General features: G+C 44.2%; 2 protein-coding genes across 2 annotated transcripts; one reads left to right on the top strand and one right to left on the bottom strand.

Annotated features, from left to right (window-relative positions):
• The first annotated feature begins 5,852 nt into the window (after positions 1-5,852).
• On the top strand, positions 5,853-12,030 carry slc32a1 (solute carrier family 32 member 1). Its single transcript, XM_061785761.1, has 2 exons — positions 5,853-6,608; positions 9,567-12,030. The coding sequence occupies exons 1-2, from the start codon at positions 6,192-6,194 to the stop codon at positions 10,752-10,754; spliced, it is 1,605 nt and encodes a 534-aa protein (XP_061641745.1). The 5' UTR covers positions 5,853-6,191; the 3' UTR covers positions 10,755-12,030.
• A 1,058-nt stretch (positions 12,031-13,088) lies between these two features.
• aurka (aurora kinase A) lies at positions 13,089-19,001 on the bottom strand. Its single transcript, XM_061785762.1, has 9 exons — positions 18,699-19,001; positions 18,363-18,428; positions 17,423-17,810; positions 17,296-17,338; positions 17,024-17,221; positions 15,866-16,004; positions 15,650-15,798; positions 15,397-15,571; positions 13,089-13,605 (listed from the first exon to the last, which is right to left on the bottom strand). The coding sequence occupies exons 2-9, from the start codon at positions 18,423-18,425 to the stop codon at positions 13,423-13,425; spliced, it is 1,338 nt and encodes a 445-aa protein (XP_061641746.1). The 5' UTR covers positions 18,426-18,428; positions 18,699-19,001; the 3' UTR covers positions 13,089-13,422.
• Positions 19,002-19,309: the final 308 nt, after the last annotated feature.

Here is a 19,309-nt window from a genome sequence, read left to right as displayed (position 1 = left end):
ATGATGCTAAATAATGTGCCTTTTGTTCTTTAAAGAGATTGTGTGGCTTTTTATCATTCGCTCACATCAGTCGTTGACTGGGACATAACAAACTGTCCAGCTACTGTACTTTGTGTGTGGCGTCCATTTTGACTTAAGTTCCCAAATTTGACCCTATGACATTTTTTTCAGTCATGCTTATAAACTACGTTTTTCTCATATTGTATTTATCACTTCTAGTTTCAGTATGTTTTGAGGAAAACAATCCAAATAAGCAATGACTTTCCAACGTGTCGTCCACGAAAACATCGCTTGTGTGTTGTCGACGGCACGCAGCGCAGACTGTGTGAAAAATGTCCGGCGTAGCTTTTGTGTTTGCCGCGGGCCCCTGCGGGTCCCAGAGGACCGTCTCCGTTTATTGTGCTGCAAAAAAAGCCAATTACAATGTTAATGTGTCGCAGCAGGAGCCTGAACCCCGAGGAGCCCGTCCAACGTTTGATGGAGAGCACCCGAGTCAACGCGGGTTAACAGCAAAACGGCGTCTGGGGAGCGCTTGGCCATAGCAAAACACTACACGATAGTAAATACGCACACGGCTTTGACACATTCAAGGATTGCTACACGGAAAGAATACGTCAAAGACAGGATTAAATACTAAAATTAATAAGAACAAGCAAAAAGTAGCGAGGGTAAGACAAGAGAAGCTATAGGACTACAGTATATACCGCATAATAAAGCAAGATAAGGTAAAATAAAAGACAATATGACAAGATTAGCTCACACCATATATCGGCTAAGACTAGGGATGTGGGAGCAGATTCTGGCCTTATTTCAATCTATCTGGTATGGTATCTGTATGGCTGCCAATACCACCCACAGATACTTTGGGCAAAAAAATCCGACATCGACTAAGTCCTCCTCACCTGTCGTTGCCACAACACTGCGGCCCTTTGACACATCGGCGTCTCATCGTGTGGAACGGAATTCAATTATTTGTCATTCTGTTCAACGAAATTTTATATCGGTCTGAAAAAAAAAAAGTGGTATTGAACACTCCTAGCTAAGACTATATCAAGTATGATACAACACGATATCATAGAAATAACTCAACCCAGCAAAGTTAAACTATGCTATGCTAAAACAACAATATAGCAATTGTCTGTCTCGAATATAAATTAAGACAATACAAGTTATATGATACAAGATATGATCAGTTCACCTTAACCAAGCTAAGCTAAGCTATGCTAGGATAAAATGAGCTAATCTAAGAAAAGCTAGGCTAAGCTAAGAAAACAAAGTATGTCTGCCCATTTCATGGCTAAGTCCAGATAAGGTTAAGGCAAGATAAAATATGACTGATAGGATCAGCTAGGGTATGCTAAACTATGCTAAGCTAATGGAGCTAAACTAAGGTAAAATGAAGTCTGTCTTTCCATCTATTACATAAGACATTACAATGTTACATTATTTCAACGAACATTAACTAAGATACACTATGCTAAGAGTTAATAAAAGCTGGGCTAAGATAAAAATGCATAGTACAAGATAAGACAAGGTATGACAATATGATATGACAAGAGGAGCTCACCTCATGTTATGCTAACTTAACCAACGCTAAGTTTGAAATGAGTTACTCCCCAATATTAGGTACGACACAGTGCGATATGTCAAGATGAGCTCACTTTAACCAAGCTAAAAAAAAACTAAACTATGCTAATCTGAGCTAACGAAATAAAGTGTCTGTTAGTACGATATAGGCTACAACGTACAAGGTAAGACACGGACGATATGAGAACATGAGCGCTAAAGTATGCTAAGCTATGCTGGAACGGGATGAGATTGCTCAATTCTGTCCACAGTATTTCGATCTACGTATTAAGCTAAGGTAAGATAAGACAGTGCAGCACTTCCACAGAGGCCTCCCGGAGGACGACCTCTCTTGGGAGGCCATAATAAGCCATTAAACAGGCGCGTTAGGCGGTAATGAAAAGGCTGTTAGTGGTTTTTCCACTGCGGACCACCTGGATTTATTTGTCACACGCTGACTAACACGTGTGCACGTGTGTTGCTTGTTTGGACCCCCAAACACTCACAATACATAGCAATAAACATTTTGTTCGCCGCACATTTTATGATGCGTTTTAGGTCTGCGTGTCAGGGTGACAGCACGACACACTCTCGACACACAACGCGGCGTGATACTTGTTATTGTCATGCAAATGTTCATAATGGACTGCAGCCAGCGCCTCTGATTAGCCTGATGTGTGCGCATTCCCCTCCTCCTCCTCCGCCCTCGGAGGGCCTTTGCTGTTTCTCTGCCGTCCTTCCATCCAGACATGACGACCAGACACACACACACACACAAGCAGTCTAAAACATATTTCTTATATCTTCACGAAAATGCATTTTTATCCCCATCAAATGCACTGAAAAAAAGCTTGATTTGGGTCAGGCCTAGTAGTGGTCGTAGTTCAGCACTGTAGTTTACTAGTAAGCTTTAATTGAGTACTAGTAGGCCAAAACTGGCACTAGTGGTGAAAAAATATTACGAGCAAGACACAGTCATACTACTAGTGCACTGTATTGTCTCACTAATGAGGACAAAGAGTGTACTCGCACACTGGTAAGCTGACTATCTAGGTTAGCGACTAGATGCTCAAATGGCTTTCCATAAAATGGTGTCGTTTATTTCTGGTTTTGTGCCACGTTTTTGACTAGTCCACACAAGGTGCCTCACGGGTGTGTGTGTGTGTGTGTGTGATGATGATGATAATGATGATGATGATAATGGCAATGGTGAGGAGGGGGTGACACCCCGAGCCAAGCTCACCCATGTGTGTAATGCGAAAAGGAGGGCAACAAAGGAGGGCTGGATGGGTGTTTGGTGGTGGGTGAAATGGTGCTGCGGTGACACTGTTGAGGGAAAGGGAGGGGAGGGGAGGGGGGGGGGGGGGGGGTCTTGTCAAATTTAGCCGCCATTTTCCGCCCACGTGCTGTGGTGGGAATGCCAAGAGGAAGAAAAAAGCTTGCCAATCTGTCTTCGCCTGTCTCTTTGTTGGAGAGATGCTGCAAATTTGGTGACAATGTGATGAAGTACAACCAATTGACATAAGCTTAAAAAAAAAAAAAAAAATGATGATGAATTTACTGGATGGATGGATGGATGGATGGACAGGTGGACAAACACTTATCAGGTAGCTATAATAGCTGGATGGATGGGTGTATAAGGAGTAAAGATTACAAAAGTTAAAAAATGTTAAACATGAATATGAACAGCACAAAGAGCATTCAATGTGCAAATAAATGTAAGAAAAACTACCAAAAAACAAAAGAAATAGACAATGTAAAAACGAAATAGAATTGTTGACACTTACTATGTAGGCCTATTGTCTAGCTTTTTATTTTATTGTAGTCTATAGTTTCATATACTTACTCAATTTAGTCGCTTTTACTCCACGTTTTCGGCGAGCCTTTCAATTCAATGTTGTACAGCACTTTGCTCGACAGCTGTGGTTTTGTTGTGCTTTGAAAATAAATTAGATTGCGGCTGTGATGTGTTATCGTTTGTCCCATTAAAAAAATATCTATTTTTTTAAGTCACCGCCATTTTGCTCAAGTCCGCAAAGTTCTCTTATGATTTGTCCCACGGGGCTTACCGTAGAAATGCTTCGCCATAGCGATGCGCATGCGCAGTTTGACTGGTGGGCAGCTGGAGTTTATGGCGAAATAATAAATGAAGTCGAGGAATCTGTTGAACGGCGTACGCATTTTGATTCATGAATATCACCTAAAGCCTCCAATCGAGCTCCGTGTTGGTGTTGCCATCTTTGCCAAAATTGGCCCTGAAGGGGATGAAGAACTTTGATTGGTCAGACGTCAATCCCCATGGGGATTGGCCCCGCCCCTTACATCGCCCAACTCCCCCCACCCACTCCCAGCACCACCACCACCATCATCGTCTTCGACGTCGTGACTCGCCCTGTTGGTGATGAAGTGAGAAAAATCACTTTTCTCCTCTCGGTTCTCACAGATATGAATATTTGATCATAATAATAACGCTCAGATTGGGCGAGTGTGTTGAATGAAGACGTTGACGTGATGACGACTGGCGTCCTTGCGCGTGCGTGTGCAACCTTCATCCTGCAGAGCAGAGGCTGTCTGCGTGCCGCTGATAAGAACCTCCGCCGTTAACTCGTCCACGCAGTTTCCACGCGCGCGCACGTGCACGTGTACGCGGAGATTTCGTTTTGATGCGTTTTCAAAGGATTGGAGGAGAGAAGCACAATGAACAAATACATCTTGTCATGAAAATGTGTTTTCCCGTTCATTTTATTTCTATTTTAGTGAAATATGTTTTCATAGTTTCATCCGAGTGCTGGAATGATATCCTTAACTTAATAATGCGAGTATTTGTGGTTTTATCTTATTTGGGGGAAAGGAAAATAAAAGAAAAGTGTGTGCAATGCAACGCGCACAATTACTGCAGCAAATTTATTAGAAATGTTTTTGTTGTTGTTGTTGTTTTGTTTTGTTTGCAATGAAGGATGTGCATTGCATCGCATTGGAACATTTTGCAGCGAGGCCGCTTTGCGGGAGGGTGATGACGATGGTGCTTGCGGCGTCGTTTGCATGCCGGGAATTTGCGTAAAGAAAAAAAAATATGAATATCCATATTTTGGGAAGCATCCCATGCCTATGATGCTTTTAAAACCACCCCAAAATCAATGGCTTCTTAAACAAATTGAAAACAAAACAGGCCTGTGTGTATGAATATAAAACGAAAAGGTCATATTTTGAAAATTAGAACAATACACCATAATGCAAGATTAAAAAAAAATAATAATTGAAAACGCAATATTTTTCCCCCATTAATACAATCTCCTTTTTCTTGAACGGGCGCCATTATTCAGAATGGCACACGTGCGCGCGCGCACAAACACACACACACAGAATCCCTCGATGAAAAAAAAATGAATGAATGTTTCATCCAATATAGAAAACAAATGAAAATAGACCCGATTGGAGGAGGGACAAAAAGCCGAATTGGAGGGAAAAAGTCCACCTTAAGGGACGACAAATTCTACATCTTACCCTCCAAAAAGTCTTTTTCCCCGCTACGTTCCAAAGAGAACCTGGCTTACTATCACGCTGCTCCACGTCCTTGGCTTATTAAAAAAATAATAATAATAAGACTCAAAATGTGAGTTAATTTAGTTCAGGTTTTTAAAGGGGGCGGGGGAGAAATCCTACATTGAGTTGTGATCCAAAGAGGTTGGCTTTTGGCACAAATCTCATCCTCCTTTTATATGCGTAAACTCGGGCGAGATTGGAGGCCGCCGGAATGTCATTGGACGTCGGGCTGAAGGATTATCGTTCGTGGAACCGGGGGGGGGGGGGGGGGGGTGAGGGGGGGAGTGGGGTGAGGCTGGGGTGCAGGGTGGTGAGGGGTACCGCAAGCACCTCCCCTAGAAATGCAGCAAATCTCTCTCGTGTTCTCCTGGTGCGGTGCTCTATCTACTAAAAAAAAGAGGGAGGGAGGGGATGGATGGAGGAGCGGGGGGGGGGGGGTCTCTAGACCACCCCCCCAACCCCCCTGAGCGCCACGGTACCGCATTGGCATCAGTGAAGGCACCTGAACGCACCTTCCACCCACCCCACGCGCCGGGAAAAAAAAGGATATCATAAAGGCCTTACTTACAAAGACACTTTTTGGAGGGTCGCTGTGCGTAAAGCTTTTACGCACGGCGTCTGGAGCCAACAACAACAAAAAGACAAGCGAGGAGGCGTCGAGCATCAAGGAGAGGAGAAGGAGAAGGAGAAGGAGAAGGAGAGGAGAGGAGAGGAGAGGAGAGGAGAGGAGAGGAGAGGAGAGGAGAGGAGAGGAGAGGAGAGGAGAGGAGAGGAGAGGAGAGGAGAGGAGAGGAGAGGAGAGGAGGGGAGAGGAGGGGCAGGATGCAGAAGCGGAGCTGCGACGTCTGAAGGTGAAATGAACCTGAGGAGAAGCACACTGAGGAAGAAGTGGAGATAGCAACGAAAAAACAACAACAACAACAACAACCGTCGGTGTCTTGATCGGAACTGGTGCGTTTCCCCTCCTCGCTCTCGTGTCTCGTGGATGCAACCAAGCGGACGCCGCCAGCCAAAGTAGACTCTCTTTTTTTCCCCTACTTCTTCTATATTCGATCAGGAGAGAAGGAGAAGTTAACGCAAACATGGCGACGTTAATCCGGAGCAAACTGTCCAATAAACTGTCCAACGCGGCCACGACCGTCACCAACAAATCCCAGGCCAAAGTCAGCGGCATGTTCGCCAGGATGGGCTTCCAGGCCGCCACCGACGAGGAGGGGCTGGGCTTCGCCGCCTGCGACGACCTGGACTACGACCACCGGCAGGGCATGCAGATGGACATCCTGCAGCGGGCCGCCGACGACAAGGCGGAGGGAGGAGGAGGGGGCGACGGCGGCCGCGGCGACGACGGCGGCCTGGATGGGGACAGCCACTACCAGCGGGACGGCACCGGCCCGTCGCGCTCCTCCTCCAAGGACGGGGCTTCCAACAGCGACCAGTCGGAGGCCAGGCCCAAGATCACGGCTTGGGAGGCGGGATGGAACGTCACCAACGCCATCCAGGTACGAGCGCGCACCTCGTCAAAGTTGGCATCCAATCGCTCCGATTGCTGCATGCTGCTGCTCGTCGGCTCAAAACGACGACGAGGCAAATTGCACGTCATTTTCGTTTGTCTCAACGCCCCAAATAATTATATATAACAATGCATTTCATATTGTTCCAATGCATTCCGTGCGCAATTACGCGCGCGTCGGTGGCGCACCCAAGCGCATGCAGAGAAGAAAAAAAAAAAAAAGTGGGCGTGAACTAAGCAAGTCGCCCCCTCGGAGGGCGCCTCGCTCGCAGGTTCTGCGACAAAAAAAAAAAAAAAAAAAAAAATCTGCCGTCTTTATTGAGGCTTGTGACGTCACCGAGTGTCTCCTACGGCTCGTGGTGACGTCAGTGGCGGGAGGGAAGACGGACGCGCTCAAAGCCAAGTGGAAAACCCACTCTGAGCACGAAGAACGTCACTTGGTATTACAAGAACACTCAACTGCACCACAAATGCTGGATGAAACAGTTCAGGAGGGTACAAAGTGGAATATGATATGGCAATCTGATCTGACCTACATGCATCCATAGGAAATCTGGATCAAACTAGGTTTGCTAGTACTGCGTCACAAGCCTTCTGTTCGGATTGGCGACAAATGTCTGATGCTGTTACGTACCTGACAAATTTGGGACACATGTCAAATCTGATCTGGATGAATCTGGTTTTGTCGTGACATGGCAGCATCTAACGCTGCGTTATAGAGCGCAAACTAATAAAGCTTCCAAAGGGATCTGATCAGGATCAGATCTGGATGAAACTGGGTTCAGCGGAATTTGTCAGGTGCGCGCCAAGTAATAGGACACAGTAAGAGGGACGTTCCCAGTTGAATTCAAATTGCTTCCAAATGCTCAGAAAGTACATACTTGATCAATTGGAGCCAAATGCACAATCTGGATGAAATTCAGTTTGACATGGCAACATCTAACCCTGCATGATAAACAGAGATATACTGTAAGCAATTGGACAAGTAGCTTTCCGTGTTAAAAACTAAATGGCTTTCAAATGCTCAAACTGGTTCAGATCTGGATCAAACCAGTTTATGAGCGACCCGTCAGTTTTGATCGAATTGAATGCCATTTGACAAAAATGTCTGGCCATGATCAATTGGATGTTTACAGATGCCAAATGTTCAATCTGGATCCAATCGAGATCAAACATGGTTTGTTGTGACAACTTGGGAGTTGTGTTCATATTAATATTATATTACATTCAAATCAGATATACAGTGCTTAGTGAGAGGGAACCTGTTGGATGGAATTATAGATTTTTTGTTCAAATCAGATCCACAAAGCTATACAGCAAAGGTGCCTTTGAGTTCAGTTCAAATGGCTGCAAAGTGGTAAAGCTGGATCAGAAGTGGTTCAAACTTGGCTTGACATGGCGGTTTGCATATGTAGAGATAATTGCTTTCAAATTGGCTGTAAAATACAAGCATTTAAACAGACTTTTTCAAAGTTTTTTTTCTGATCTGGATCAGATCTAACAGTTTATGACACTGAAAAAAACTGTGAATTTTGCTAAGATAGGGTCAGGTTTAACAGATCTAAATCTTTGAAGATAGATAATATAAATTACATCTAAATTGGTGCCAAAAGTTGAATGTTGATCTGAAACTGGATATAATTTGTTTTTACATTGCAAGAGATAGTGGACTAGTTGTCCTCTCACATTACAAAATCATGTTGTCATCATGTTAAATTAATTGAAGACTCTAAATTGTGAATGTATGAATATGAATAAATAAGAGAGACAAGAGATTACCAACAGGACATGCAAAATATGAATCAAAATTGGGTCCAGATCAAATTTGTCTTGAGGACCTTTGCATAGCTCAGATTTGACACAGATGTGCGGTATCATGCTAAATGGGCAAGTTGTATTTAAAATGGTGTCAGTCTGGATCGGATCCAGAAAAAGCATAACAGCTTGCGATCCGGCATACACAACAATTTTTGCTCAAATCAAATCAAGCACGATAGAGAGGAGCAATGTAAGCAACATATTCCCAATCAAGACCCAATCTGGATCAGATCCGGATTTTAAAAAAAATCGTATTTTTGCTGAAATCAAGCAATGAGATGGAACAGATGCAGATTCTACATCTAGTGTTATAGTTCATATATATCTTACTCAATCTGGATTAGATCAAACCTGGTTTGTGGACCCCGCATACACACATGGGTCTTGTTGAAATGTTCTCCGATTTGACAGCAGTATAAATGTCCTTGACACATTAAATGAGATTTTCCAAGTTACAGAGGATATAAAAAGTCTACACACCCCTGATAAAATTGACTGATTTTTTTGTTATATATAAAAAATGAGACTAAGAAAGAGATAGACAAGGAAATAGACCTTGAGTAGAAATTCTTTAGTATCTTTCACCTGACTGTTGAACATGAGTGAATGTGATTGGTTGATTCTGAACGCTGCCACATCAGCGATAAGAGGGTGTGCGCACTTGTGCAGCCAAATTATCTCAGTTATTTTTACTTGTCTTGAAAAAAAGACAATTTCAATTTTCACAAGTTACGTCACATTAATGGTGAAATGTTTTTTGGGGGGGAAAGTGCAGTACTTATTTTGGTCTTACACAGTATATCACAAAGCTAGCATTTGAACAGGGGTGTGTAGACTTTGTATATCCGCTGTAAATTCCAAATTCTGTGCAATCTAGACCGGATCTGAATACAATTGAGCTTGAGATGACAGCTTTAGACCGTGCAGGTTTTTTTTTTTTTTTTTTTTCATCAAATCAAGCAATATGTAAGAAAGATTTTTGAGCTCTAAATTGGTGCCAAACTGGATTGGATCCGGATGACAGACGGATCCAAGCCAATGTCACATTCGGACGCAAGAGTTGTGGAATCTCCCGTCCGTGTTTGGGTTTGCACGTATAGCCTTGATTTTGATGTGCTCGGCTCCGCAGGGGATGTTCGTCCTGGGTCTGCCCTACGCCATCCTGCACGGGGGCTACCTGGGCCTCTTCCTGATCATCTTCGCCGCGGTGGTGTGCTGCTACACGGGCAAGATCCTGATCGCGTGCTTGTACGAGGAGGACGAGGACGGGCGGCCGGTGCGCGTGCGCGACTCGTACGTGGACATCGCCAACGCGTGCTGCGCGCCGCGCTTCCCGGCGCTGGGCGGCCACGTGGTCAACGTGGCGCAGATCATCGAGCTGGTGATGACGTGCATCCTGTACGTGGTGGTGAGCGGCAACCTGATGTACAACAGCTTCCCCAGCATGCCCGTGTCGCAGAAGTCGTGGGCCATCATCGCCACGGCGGCGCTGCTGCCGTGCGCCTTCCTCAAGAACCTGAAGGCCGTGTCCAAGTTCAGCCTGCTGTGCACGCTGGCCCACTTCGTCATCAACGTGCTGGTGATCGCCTACTGCCTGTCGCGGGCGCGGGTGTGGGCGTGGGACAAGGTCAAGTTCTACATCGACGTCAAGAAGTTCCCCATCTCCATCGGCATCATCGTCTTCAGCTACACGTCGCAGATCTTCCTGCCGTCGCTGGAGGGCAACATGCAGAAGCCCGACGAGTTCCACTGCATGATGAACTGGACGCACATCGCCGCCTGCATCCTCAAGGGCCTCTTCGCCCTGGTGGCCTACCTGACGTGGGCCGACGCCACCAAGGAGGTGATCACGGACAACCTGCCGCCGGGCATCCGCGCCGTGGTCAACCTGTTCCTGGTGGCCAAGGCGCTGCTCTCCTACCCGCTGCCCTTCTTCGCCGCCGTGGAGGTGCTGGAGAAGAGCTTGTTCCGGGAGGGCGGCCGCGCCTTCTTCCCGGACTGCTACGGGGACGACGGGCGCCTCAAGTCGTGGGGCCTGAGCCTGCGCTGCGGCCTGGTGGTGTTCACGCTGCTCATGGCCATCTACGTGCCGCACTTCGCGCTGCTCATGGGCCTGACGGGCAGCCTGACGGGCGCGGGCCTCTGCTTCCTGCTGCCCAGCCTCTTCCACCTCAAGCTGCTGTGGAGGAAGCTGCAGTGGCACCAGGTCTTCTTCGACGTGGCCATCTTCGTCATCGGCGGGATATGCAGCATCTCCGGCTTCATCCACTCCATGGAGGGGCTCGTGGAGGCCTTCAAGTACAACATCGAGGAGTAGTACGCTCCGAGCCCGAAACGCGCGGCGCGCCCTCCTTTTCTCGCTTCTGTTCATGCGTCAAAGCGCACGCTCGCAACCATCCGGTCTTGCGCACCGCACCGCTCTACGCCCTCCTGTCACGAGGCCTTGCGTTAATACGAAAAAACAAAAACGAAACAAAACAAAACAAAAAAAAAAACAATATGCATTAGTCTGATGTGGGGATACCCAATTCATTGGCTTTGTACATCCATGAAAACAAACAATAGTTTGCCTTCTTCCCCTTAATCTGCTTGACTGCCTAGCAATATTAAATGAGAATTTGCAATAAGATAAATCATCCACAGCCACCACCACCCCCCCCAAAAAAAAGCCCAAACACAATGGCAACAACCAGCACTAGAAACATAAATCTTAAAAAAAAAATTAAAAAATAAAAAAAAAAAAAGACACAACGGAAATGATCAGTTTCTTTCAAGTTGCTATTTATGTTCGAGTAAAACGAATATTTTTGCGTTTACTGACAAAATAACTCTCAATTTGGAGCACTTATTTGCAAAAAAAGGGGGGGGGGGGGGTGAAATAGTCAAAATACCAAAAATGGTCGGGTTTTTTTTGGGGGGGAGGGGGATTATTTTCCCCCAGAATTGATGCCTAGTCAATAAAAGTACAGTAGGAGATTGGACCTTAGAAGCAGCTATTCAAACTATGCATTGAATGTATAATAGTTAGCACACACACACACAAGAACTACAACCTGGAAGGGGATATTTAAATAGTCATTTTGTTTTTAAGTAGATTGGATAAATTCGCACCTTTTCTTCATGTCTTTGATTGGCAGTTCCCAAATCCAAAGCCTCCCTCCGCGCATACAAAATGCTCTTTGTCATCACATTCCAAACACGTGGCCTGTTATCAACATGAATTGATCAATTCGGTGTATGGTTAAAAAAAAAAAAAAAAAAAAAAAAATCTTAATTTAAAGGAAAAGAGAGTGAGGAAAACGTGCATATGGACATTTTTCATTTTGTGCAATCAAATGGGGTCCTGTGGAAATGTTATTTAAAAAAAAAAAAAAAGAAAAAGAGAAAAAACAAACAAACGTACGTGTAGTGTGTTTATTATTGTGGTTTCAAAACAGATGGAATGTATATCTCAAAGTCGTTATCATATTGTGGAAATAAACATGATTAAAATAAGTGAAATTATACTGTAAAAAAAATCGTGTGGTCTTATGTAACGCTAAAAAGGTCAGAACATGTATTTTTTTTTCTCAGTAATAAAGGACAGAAAATGATGTAGAAAGTAGTGGCACTCATTTTTTTTTTTTTTTATGTAAATTGAACTCTTTTGGGGTGCGGTCGTAAAATATGGAAAACAAAATATAATTCAGCGAGGCTCTTCCTCACTTGGCCTAGAAAAAGACGTAAAGGCCTTTTGAAATTTACAGAACGCCCTATTGGAGTCCCAAGACGGGAAATGTAAAAAGTAGCTGCATAATTTAAACTTGCATTTCTGTATGAAAGCCTTTTAGGTGGGTTGGGGGGCTAAAAATCACGCAAAGCTTAATCGGGGAATTCCTGTTCTCCACTTGGCCTCTTCGGACATAAAATTATGTTGAACGTATTTTCACGCTTTGATTTTAATTGAGTAGTTTGAGGGGGGGGGGGGGGGGGGTGAGGCGTGCATTGAAAACAAAAAAAAAAATCACATCTTCACATTAGGAACATTTAACTCAGTGAACGCCTGCTTTCCACTTGGCCTTGAGCTCCAAGGACAGAAAATAAGACTGAGTAGATTTTTTTTTTTTAGGTCTAAATTGAGTGTTTTTTAGGGGACGGGACACTCAAAACCATACAAATATTTAAAAAATAAATAAATACAAGTTGCATGTTCTCCACTGGCCCTAGGCCTCATGTGTGCAAAAACAAAACAAAAAACATATACGACAGCTTCTGCTCTTAGCTGCCCATGCCTGGTGCTGATTGCAGCGGCATCTCCACCCTATAGTAGCCTACTTGGTGCATAAATATGCTGATTTGGGGGGGGGGAGGAATCCATTAAATACAATTCAAAAAAAATCTTACCCGTTAGCAGACCTATACATGACAGGAGACCCAAATAATGCATGTTAAAATGATCATAAACGTCCTTATGAATTAACTACTGGAAACCCAATCTTAAAACATGCCAATGCTAACTTAGCGATGACGTGTGCCAGCACGTTTCTGCAAAAGTCAACAGGAGAACATTGCCATAGAGGCCAACTTCCTCTCTCGCATTCATTTGTTTTAACCAGAACCCATTTTCAAATGTTAGGCGGAATGGGAGAAAACGCATCAAACGGGTGCGGTATAAGGTTTTAAGATTTTTATTGGAGCTTCCGACGCAATCGGGGCACAAAGACAGCGGGGAAACGTCCCAACCCGCATTACTAATAATGGTGCACTGGCGGCCCCTACTGTCCAAAGACGAAACAGCACTCCCAGCAAAAAAATCTGGGCGGTGGGGAAAGTGCACGAACATTATTCATTTTATTTCAAGTAACGACATCTCAATAAAAGCCAATACATTTCTTACATATTAGAAGATAAACCAGTGAAATATTTACAGGTAGGGAAACCGGAGGAAAGGATAAGAGTGGCTCAAGTTGCCTGTACACAATTACGTCAACATGAAAAGATTTGCATCAGTTGCCGGGTTCTTCCGCGGCGTGGGTGGTGGGCTTCTTGGTGGAGTTTTGGACCACCCAGGGGTGAGCGAGAACCCCTCGTATGGGCAGTCTGTGCACGGGGTTGTGCTTCAGCAGGAGCGAAATCAAATCCTTGGCCAGCACGCTGACGCTGGACTGCGAGGGGTACGAGTACTCCACCTGCACCGTGAAAGGGGATGGCAAAAGATGAACAAAAGCACAACGCTCATTTAAAAACGATATAAAAAAAAAAAAAACAACAACAAACCAATTTTCAACTATTACAGTGGCACCTCAAGAGCTTAATTTGTTCCGTGCAAAAATTTGCACTACACGGCATTGTACTGTATAAAAACAGCAATAACATTTGCTTTCCATGCACGTAACCTGCAAACAGAAAATGCCAGGACAAACCTCAACTGTACCTAATGTATTGTCCTTCCTCTGTGGGGTCTATCGGCAGTTGGCAAACCAGCTTAATGGCACATACAGTACATTGTGTTTAAATTGGGTGTGGCACCAAATCTTTTTAGAATCGATTCTCCTCATGATCAAAAATAAAATAGTGTATATTGGTACCAACTGTATGGTAAACGGTTAGCAATCGCGATTAGCGCACTAGGGATTACAATTTTTGGTCAGAAAACACTCACGACCATTCAGATCACTCATACTTATGTTATATGTACATTACACATCAAACAGTGTCTCACAAACCACTTACAGATGCTACTTTGTCCTCTTTTGCAAAGTTCATCTGCAATAAATGTCGGTGTAAAACATGGTTTCCGGGCAGAACGGTTTTTCTTTGTTTCGTTAACATAGGTTAGTGATAGACTCCATTGTAAACTGTGGACCCCCTGAACAGTAGTTTACTACACAAGTCCTCCTAGACGACCCTATAGCAGGGGTGGGCAAACTAGGGCCCGCGAGCCACATCCGGCTCATTGATCATTTCATCCAGCCTGCACAAGATTGGTACAGAATCATAAAAATCATGACTACATTCATTTGACCCGGTCCTGTAATGCCGAGTGGTTCCACCAGGTTGTGCTGTAATGCCCAGTGGTTCCACCAAGTTGGCCTGTAATGCCCAGTGGTTCCACCAGGTAGCGCAGTAGGTACAGTAATACATTGACTTGACTTTGGCTGTTCTGTTTGTACTCGGCTACTGCTCTAAACCCATTTTCAACCATGAGTGGGCCAAAGAAAAGAAAAGTCGACAGCGAGTGCCGAATGTTACTACTAAATACTTTTCACTGAATTCCGGTCAAAGGCTGCATGTCTAATTTGTTGAGAAACCATTGCAGCTTTAGAGGAATATAACATCAGCCGTCACTTTTCTTCAAAGTATGCCGATTATGCTAACAGCCAATCAATGCAAGAACTGATGGCTACGACTCAGCAGTTAAAATCAAGCTTGCAGGTTCGGCAAAACACCTTTATCTGACAAACCGCCATCCAAGATTCAGTCACTCACGACCCTGAAACAGCACCACGGCAGCTGCAGATGGAAGTGATTGAGCTCCAATGTGATACTGTCTTAAAAGAGAAGTTCAAAGCTCAAACTGGATGAGTTTTATGCTTCATTAAGCGCAGACAAATTTCCCAAAAGCCAGAAGATGGCACAGAGGATGCTGGTGGTGTTTGGCTCTACATGTGTGTGCGTGATGAACGCCAACAAAACATTCTATGGATCCCAGCTGAGTGATGAACACCTCAGATGTGTTCTGAGAATTGGCACAACAAAACTAACACCAGACTATAATGCACTGGCTAAAAAGGTAATCAACAAAACAACAGTGTTCCCATTAAAAGTAAATTAAGTATTAACACTACAATGCCTTTTTTGTTGTTTGTTTATTTTTTATATGTAAGCATCTGGTCCTGGCTTGGCCCACCGGATCGAATTTTAAAAGTCAATGTGGCCCCTGCCCTACAGCCTATATTGCTGGAGACTTGATGTCTTACCCTGGATATCCTGCGATACGTGTCCTCATGAGATTTGGTTTCAAACGGAGGTTTCCCGAGCAGGAACTCGTAGCAAAGCACGCCGAGACTCCACAGGTCCACCTTTTCGTCGTGGGTCTTCCCTTCGATCATTTCGGGGGGCAAATAGTCCAGTGTTCCGCATAAAGTAGACCTCCTGCACAAGGAAGTGGGGGTAAGTCAGTCATAGGGCACCTTCTCTCACATGAAGAAAAAGAAACAGACGAAGGAGCACCTGGACGAGGGCGTGTGAACGGACCAACCGAAGTCAGCGATCTTCAGTTCCCCGTTGCCGCCCAGCAGGAGGTTCTCGGGCTTAATGTCCCTGTGGATCACTTTCCTCGAGTGGCAGTAGTCCAGGGCGTCCGCCAGCTCCATGATGTACTAGCGTGGCAGTGATTATAGCCAGTGCAACATGGATACCCCCCCACCCCCAAAAAAGACAACTTACGGTGGCACTGCGATCTTCAGTGAAAAATCTACAGCGCTGCAGCTCACCGAAGAGCTCGCCCTTGGGCGCGTACTCAAGAATGAGATACACTCGTGACTCGTCGTGGAAATAACCGTAAAGTCGCAGGATGTTGGGGTGCCTAGAGAAGAGCATTTGTAGTCAGTACAGTAAACGCCCATTTATCACAGGTGATACGTTCCAGGACCACCTGCAATATACAGTAATCTGATAAAGAGAGACTATAAAAAAAAATATTTTTTTGGGAAAATAGTTCACCCCATTTAAACATCTGTGTAGATTATCAGCCATCCGGGTCACGGTAATCCTCAATACTTGAATCGATCCAACTGAAGTCATTTGTTGAAGACACTCCATCTTTAATCTAAAAGTTACTTGAATTGATCTTCTAAACAACATGGAACGAGCACTTCAAACTTTAAAAGTCTCCATAAACACATTCACGAAAAGGAAAAAAAAAAAATACTATGGCCTATTCGATTGCTCTTCTCACAAATAATGTGTTCCATTTGCGCTATTTAAGTTGAGTTTTACGGCGAGTGACGCAGTTTGAAACATCATTGTATTTTATTTTATTTTTTTTAGCCCAAACCCCTCGGAATTTTAAATCCATATAGCCGAACTGCCGCGTTATTCACGGCACCGGGCTAATTGTTTGGTCCCTTAGCAGCCAGCGAGAAATACGGCAAGCTTGATTGCAGAGTGAAAGCTCCTTCATTACAGTGCATCCAGAGAGTATTCGCAGCACTTCACTCTTTCCACTTTGTTATGTTGCATCCTAATTCCAAAATGAATAACATAGTACACAAGAAAAAAAATGTCAAACATTTTTAGTGCCGTCATTATGGGGTGCTGTGTGTAGAATTTTGAAGGGAAAAAAGTTAATTTTGAAATTCGGGTGGAACAGAATGTAGAAAAAGTGAAGCACTGTGAATACTTTCTGGATGCACTGTCTCCTTGGATACAAATTGGCTCTGTAGGAACACAACACTGTTGTAAACTGAGGACTATTCACTACACACAAAGTGTAAATTATGTTTAAGAAATGAAATGCAATTTAAAGTGACCCTGTGATCACAGCCCTCAGAAAAAGGGTGTTAATTATTATTATGTATATATATATATATTTTTTTTTTTTACCTGAGATGAGACTGGATCTCCACCTCTCTCCTCAGCTGGTGCTCCACACCCGCCTTCTCCAGCTGCTTTTTGAAAAGCACCTTCAAGGCCAGGATGAATTTGGTCTCTCGCTCTCTGGCTAGGTAGACGTTGCCAAACTTGCCTTTTCCGAGCGGACGGCCGATTTCAAAGCTCTCCAGGCTCCACCGCTTCCTGCTCCTTCACAGAGGCAAAAAAAAAGCGTCAACGAGCAACAATAAACAAAAATGTCACGTTAATGCGGAAAGAAGTACTTTGATGACGACGAGTCTACAGAATCTTTCTTGGCCGGCTTGTCTGTTTAGAAAAGGGAAGAGAAAAAAAACTGGTAACAGTGGACCACACCACGTAACTATGACAATACATTTTGCATGACCGTACTCTGTGGCATCTCAGGTTTCACAGCTCCTGTTGCAAGTTTTGCTGATATGGCCATTGCTGGTTTAGTGGTTCCTGCAGCAGGTTTTGCCATCCCCAGGTTCACCTTGGGCTCATTCATCTTGGGTTGGCTTCGCTGGACAGCAGGTTTGGATTGCGTATTTACATTCGTGGTCGCCGGTTTGACATTCTGATCGACTGGTTGAGCGGCCTTTGCGGCATTGAGGAGGTGAGGTGCGGACTTGATGTGTTTTAACGGCTGCACAAAGCGCTGAGGTCCATTGGACACTGACAGAACACGTTGCGGTTGCTGGGACGGTGCAACTAAATGCTTAGAAGCCGTATGCGACTGGTGGGACATGGGGAGACGCATCGGTCCATCTTCAGTTAGCTGGAATTAAAGGAATATACAATGAATCGTCAAAAAGATTAGTCATAAGATCCACATTCTAATGCAACAGAACTTCAAGGACTCTGGCCAATTCCTGCTTTCCTATTACCCATTCTATGACATTTTTGGCTCAATGATGCAGAGAAAGTCTATTTTTCAAAACATATATATGACAAACTAGAGGTAGACTGATGTTTTTTCCAGGGCAGATACCGAATATTAGTAGTCAAGGAGGCGGATAACTCATACTTGGAGCTGATATTCATTTGCAGTAAAAGGCAAAAGATTGACATCAACATTTTGATGAATAAAAACTCCAACACTACGTTTAGGTTCCTTTAAGCATATGTTTATGAAACAGCTTTTCAGATTTGCAACATGCAAAAGTTCCCTCCTCCCCTTTTTTTCCCCCCTTCTTCTCAGTAGCTGGGAGATGAGGGAAACTACTTTTTATCCAGAGAAGTATTGTATATGAAAAAAAAGTGTTTACTTTTGCACTTAAGCAAAAATAAAAAAATACACTGACACATATACACTAACCATGCCACTTACCTTCACGTCAGGCCTCTGAGCCTTCGGGTCATTTAGTGTTTTGAGCCTGCCAGCAACCTCCATAGTCTGACAAAGGCGATAAACAATAGAATAATAATAATGATGATGATTAGTAAATAATGATAATCGACATTTATTTAACGTTTGCGACATCGCCGTTTGAAAGAACGCCGACTTGAAACTAGGAGTTAGCATGGGCTAACAACAACACGACACCATTGGCGTTTGTTTGCGGTTAAGACGGGCTTTCGCGAACACAAAATATAGATCTTTGAAAATTAACGTAACATGAAACGAACTGTTAATATATTCAAATTGACTTAGAGTGAAACGTACCCAAGTGTATTATAGTACAATGCGACGCCAAGGAACCACTCCAGAAAAAGCTCGATGGTGGGCAGGCGACGTTAACCTTGCTAGATTACGGTTTTTCACGGCAGCGGACATAAGGGAAAAAAGTAGTGATTAAAGAAAAAAAAATATATATATATCCAGAAACGTCGACACAACTAACGCTTGTCTTTTAAAATAAATAAATATATGTACGATAGCGAATGTGGAAATATCAACGTAGCTCGGAGTCGCTTGTTTAATTTCAAACGTCCCTCGCTTCCGAGACTTTAAACTCAGAACGCGCCTCTATTGGCTAACAGCGTGTACTGGCAGCTCTCCCATTGGCTGACATGTCATCACGTAGGTAACACTCCGCGAGACTTGAGTGCGAGAGTGGTGTATGATTGGTGGATAAACGTGTATAAATTATATATATATCCATCCATCCATTTTCTGAACTGCTTATCCTCACTAGGGTCGCGGGAGTGCTGGAGCCTAGCCCAGCTATCTTCGGGCATGAGGCGGGGTACACCCTGAACTGGTTGCCAGCCAAAACCAACCTGCCACGCATGTTTTTGGGATGTGGGAAGAAACCGAAGTGCCCGGAGAAAACG

This window comes from Phyllopteryx taeniolatus, chromosome 9 (genome assembly GCF_024500385.1).
Source record: "Phyllopteryx taeniolatus isolate TA_2022b chromosome 9, UOR_Ptae_1.2, whole genome shotgun sequence".
In the NCBI taxonomy this organism is placed as follows: domain Eukaryota; kingdom Metazoa; phylum Chordata; class Actinopteri; order Syngnathiformes; family Syngnathidae; genus Phyllopteryx; species Phyllopteryx taeniolatus.
The sequence above is the reverse complement of the archived record's forward strand: the minus strand, read 5'-3'. Positions and strand labels throughout refer to the sequence as shown.